The sequence below is a fragment of the Acanthaster planci genome, linkage group LG01 (genome assembly GCF_054643075.1).
Source record: "Acanthaster planci isolate LZ-2023a linkage group LG01, COTS_SCS, whole genome shotgun sequence".
NCBI classification, from domain to species: Eukaryota; Metazoa; Echinodermata; class Asteroidea; order Valvatida; family Acanthasteridae; genus Acanthaster; species Acanthaster planci.
Window position 1 is genome coordinate 20,847,474 of NC_141777.1, and position 3,849 is coordinate 20,851,322.

The following is a 3,849-nucleotide window of genomic DNA, read 5'->3' on the forward strand; positions in this document are numbered from 1 at the left end:
CGTCATGTCCCCACGGACAACTCCCCCCGGAAAAAAACTATTTCCTTCTCCATGAAATTACGCGAGATTTGTGATAGCCAATCATGAGTTTCCATAGTTTGTAAAACAAAGCGTAAGAATGATGACAAAATGGATAACCCCCTTTACTGAATGGCGGTTCATTTTACATGTATCCCCCCCCACACACACACACACCCACACACATGTCGGATGCATGAATTAATTCCTCAAGATGAGGGCCCTCAGCTATCCATGCAACAGCAATATGGCCGGGGGCAAATTTGGAGCATGGGGCCTCTGCTAATGCTTGCTGAAATCCGATAATTGAATACCAGTATTCGAATAGTCGACTTTCCATTCAAAAATATTTGGTTGTATTAATTAAGTAGAAACGACATAGACGTTTTAATAAAACGTACAAAAACAGAGATATTTGAAGGAAAGGTATAGTTTCTGACTTTATTATTGGGGGTGTTACTCATGTTTCCATGAAAATAATGTACTTTTAGAAAGTAACTGTGCTACTAAATAATTCATTGTTTCCCTTTTTATTCATGTAATTGATTTTCATATCCTGATATTTGATTTCGAAAATGAATACTCAAGTATTAGGTAATCGATAAAATATCGGAATAATTCTTGGTACAATTAGCTTACAGGAACGGCTTGATCGTGGTGCTTGAGATAAAGCTGAGATTTAGACAAAATGGCTCTGAGCAGGCTGCAGAAACTGCTATTCCTACATTGGTAGGCTTAGTTGAGGACAAGTTTTTTCCCGGCAGAATTCATCATCTTCGCACACGAATTAGAGGTACTTTCATTCAGATTATAGATTGACCATCTAGAACACCATTTAAAGAGTAAAACTGATCATTCAATTTCATCCTAAGAGCATGTGATTGCACGAAGTTGTTATTCAAAAAGTGATGGGGCATCAGCATTCAATTTGGAAAAACACGCAAAAGCATTCAAACTCGCGCGGACCCTCCTGTGGTATGTTTTTGGCGCTCAGTTTCGTGAATCGGCAAGTATTTGTGAGATTCGTGCAACGTTATTCGTTTAACATTAAATCGTCTGGGTTTTTTTTCCTTGTTACTACTTTATGTAAGATATTTCATAAAAGGAAACGTTTGGTTCACGGATAGGGATCTCTATAAAAATAACGATGGATCAATGTTTAGTTGCTAATTTGCTAATTCGTATTTTGCTTGAGAAATGTCCAAAAAGAATGAAAAATAGAATGAAAAATGAAAGCAAAAAGAATTACTTTAAACATGTGACAAAAAAAGAAAATAAGCCATCGTTAAGTGAACCCGAAATATCTTAGTATACATGCACATTTGCGGAGATAGAGTATGTGTCTTGTGTGTAAAACAAAGAAATTACAAATCATTAAACTGCATCTGAGGGATTTTTCTTTCAGCATCCGTGATGAAGGTCCAGGGAGATTTTCATTTGTACACTTTGATTAGCAAATGCACTGTATTCTTTGTGTGTAATTTGTTTGAGATATATAAAAATATATACATTCAAGTAAATACGTGTCACACGTTTCTATCGTCTTTTCTATTTCTAAACTTCCTTTCTGTTCTTTACACATCTGCATATGTTCCTCTTACCCTGACTACCTTGAAGTTTTTTTCAGTTTGAAGGTTCAAAATGTGAACATGATTGCCCATAAAGGAAAACGAAAGTAAAATTCGGGAGGAATTTCTCATTCCAGTCACCCAACGCGAAATCGAATGACGGTTTTGAATGAAATTAGTTCTGAATAGAATTTGTTACAGTACACTACTCGACAAATTTGAAGGTTCTACCCACTGAAAAAGAAACACGGAAGAAACCAGCTGAGAAAAAGTTGGAATACGAATGAACAATATTGAACTTGATTTTGAAGATGACGAATTCGACTGGGAAAACCTATGCTAAGCTCGCTTTCCCTATAAACTTCGAACACACACTCGGCCTCGAGTTTACCTTTTCCGGCTTTGTATTTTTCATTAATAGGGTTGGAGTCCAAAAGGTTTCATTTCATTATCTTGCCTGTACTGGTTTTAGTCTCCACGGGTAATGATTCGGAGAGACTGGTTCTTTTCTTAATTCGAAAGTGGACGCGAACGCAATTTTGAGACGTCGTCAGATCGAACAATTGTAAAGTAAATTCACAAATATTGAACACATTTCAACCCAAGCGAAGTTTGCTGCAAACGCTCAACGTCACATTCCCATCGCTTTCGCTTTCGCTTTTGCCCGAGGCATAAAGCGGCTTCGAGACAAATACGGTGCAAGGTGTAAACGCTTTTCTGTAGAGTTGACTCATATATAACTGTAGATATCTCCAGGTGCGTGGGAAAGTAGACACAAACGCGAGTTTGTGACGTCAGATCAATCAAACATCCGTGTTGCGAAATTGCAAAGGTTCAGCATGGTTCATCTCAAGCGAATTTCGCTGCAACTGTTTGATGATTTAAATTTTGCTTTGCTTTTGCGTCTGTCTGAAGCATAGTCGGGCCTTAATGAGAATCTCTCAGAACTACAGGGGAGTAATTTTACTTTCTGACTTCTAAGCATGGTTCTGTCTAACGGCAAACATATAGCAATGTCCCATATCGTGGCTTTCACGGAAGGGTTACACGAAGGTAGACGTAGTCATTATAGCCAACACAGCAATGAAGTAACTCGGGTGAACCCTTTGACTTCCATTCTTGCTTGAGTCCTTGACACCAGGCTCCACGTTTGTGCTGGGAACGATCGTCTGGGGTTTAGTGCTCAGCAGAAGTGTCACGGTAGTGGTAATGAGCGGTTGGGTGGTCAGCGGGGAGGTGGTAGGTGGAGGTGTCGTGGGTTCGCTCGGCTCCTGGCAGCTGTATGCAGACTGCATGGCTTGCATGTTGTCGTCAGTGGCCCGCTCGGCGCCTAACTGGGCGTTGGCCTCGACCACAGCGTAGCCAGACTGGAAGGGTGCGAGTAGGAAGATATACCGCTGGTTCTCTTCCACGTTGGTGCTGGTGCAGTCGTGGCTCTCCCCGAACCCGACCACAGTCACCTCGTTATAGACTTTTAGCTGGGGTGACGGCTTCTTGTACACGCACTCCACTGCAACCTCCGCACCGTAGACGGGGGCGCCAAACCGACGGACGAAAACGGGCGGTGTGGTCTTCGTGACGTTTCCCAAGATGGCAAAGTCAACGGAGTCTTCGCTAGCCCTTGATGCGATAGGCAAAGGCTGCCAGCCGACGGGCTCAGAGCAGGCACCGCACATAGTAACAAGTATGGTCAACTGCAAAAGTACAATCACCGCCGATCTTCGTACCGCCATGCCCAATCCCATCGTTGGCTATGAATATCAAAGTTGTTTTTCACTTCAAGGTAGCTATATACGCGGCAAACTGCTAAGTTTCCCTCCTTGCCAGTGCATTTAATCCCTATTACCTCAAGGTAAACTGCTTCTCCAGCACTGAACGACAGAGTCCATGAAAAGAGCAATGCTCAGTAAGGCGATACGTGTATATCAATCAAGCTGTTAACTTCGTGTAGTGAAAATCTGTCCTTGGCTCAAATGGCGCATTCCCCAAGAATGCTACGCCTTGCATTATAATAATTTAAATATCTAGGACGCTCCACTATACATCATACCCAGAAGCGACGGGGCTTGATACCAGCAGGGAACCAGCAAACAAGAGGGCGTGCACAATCCGTATCAAACAGGGAGCACGCAGGGTAGTCCTCCCGCCCAGAGCTCCAGTAAATTCGACTTGACCAAGGCGCTTGTTTGGCCTGAGATGTGTCAGCTAGAGAACTTTTTTTGCGCGTTGATAGAGAATTATCGTCGAATACTACCTAATTCAG

The 3,849-nt window shown here is 42.2% G+C and overlaps 1 protein-coding gene across 1 annotated transcript; it reads right to left on the reverse strand.

Moving 5' to 3' along the window:
• Positions 1–432: 432 nt before the first annotated feature.
• LOC147800523 (uncharacterized) lies at positions 433–3,588 on the reverse strand. Its single transcript, XM_087146615.1, has one exon. The coding sequence runs from the start codon at positions 3,329–3,331 to the stop codon at positions 2,630–2,632; it is 702 nt and encodes a 233-aa protein (XP_087002741.1). The 5' UTR covers positions 3,332–3,588; the 3' UTR covers positions 433–2,629.
• Positions 3,589–3,849: the final 261 nt, after the last annotated feature.

Coding starts and splice junctions, on each gene's coding strand:
- LOC147800523 (XM_087146615.1), bottom strand. CDS start 3,331: ATGGGATTGGGCATGGCGGTACGAAGATCGGCGGTGATTGTACTTTTG.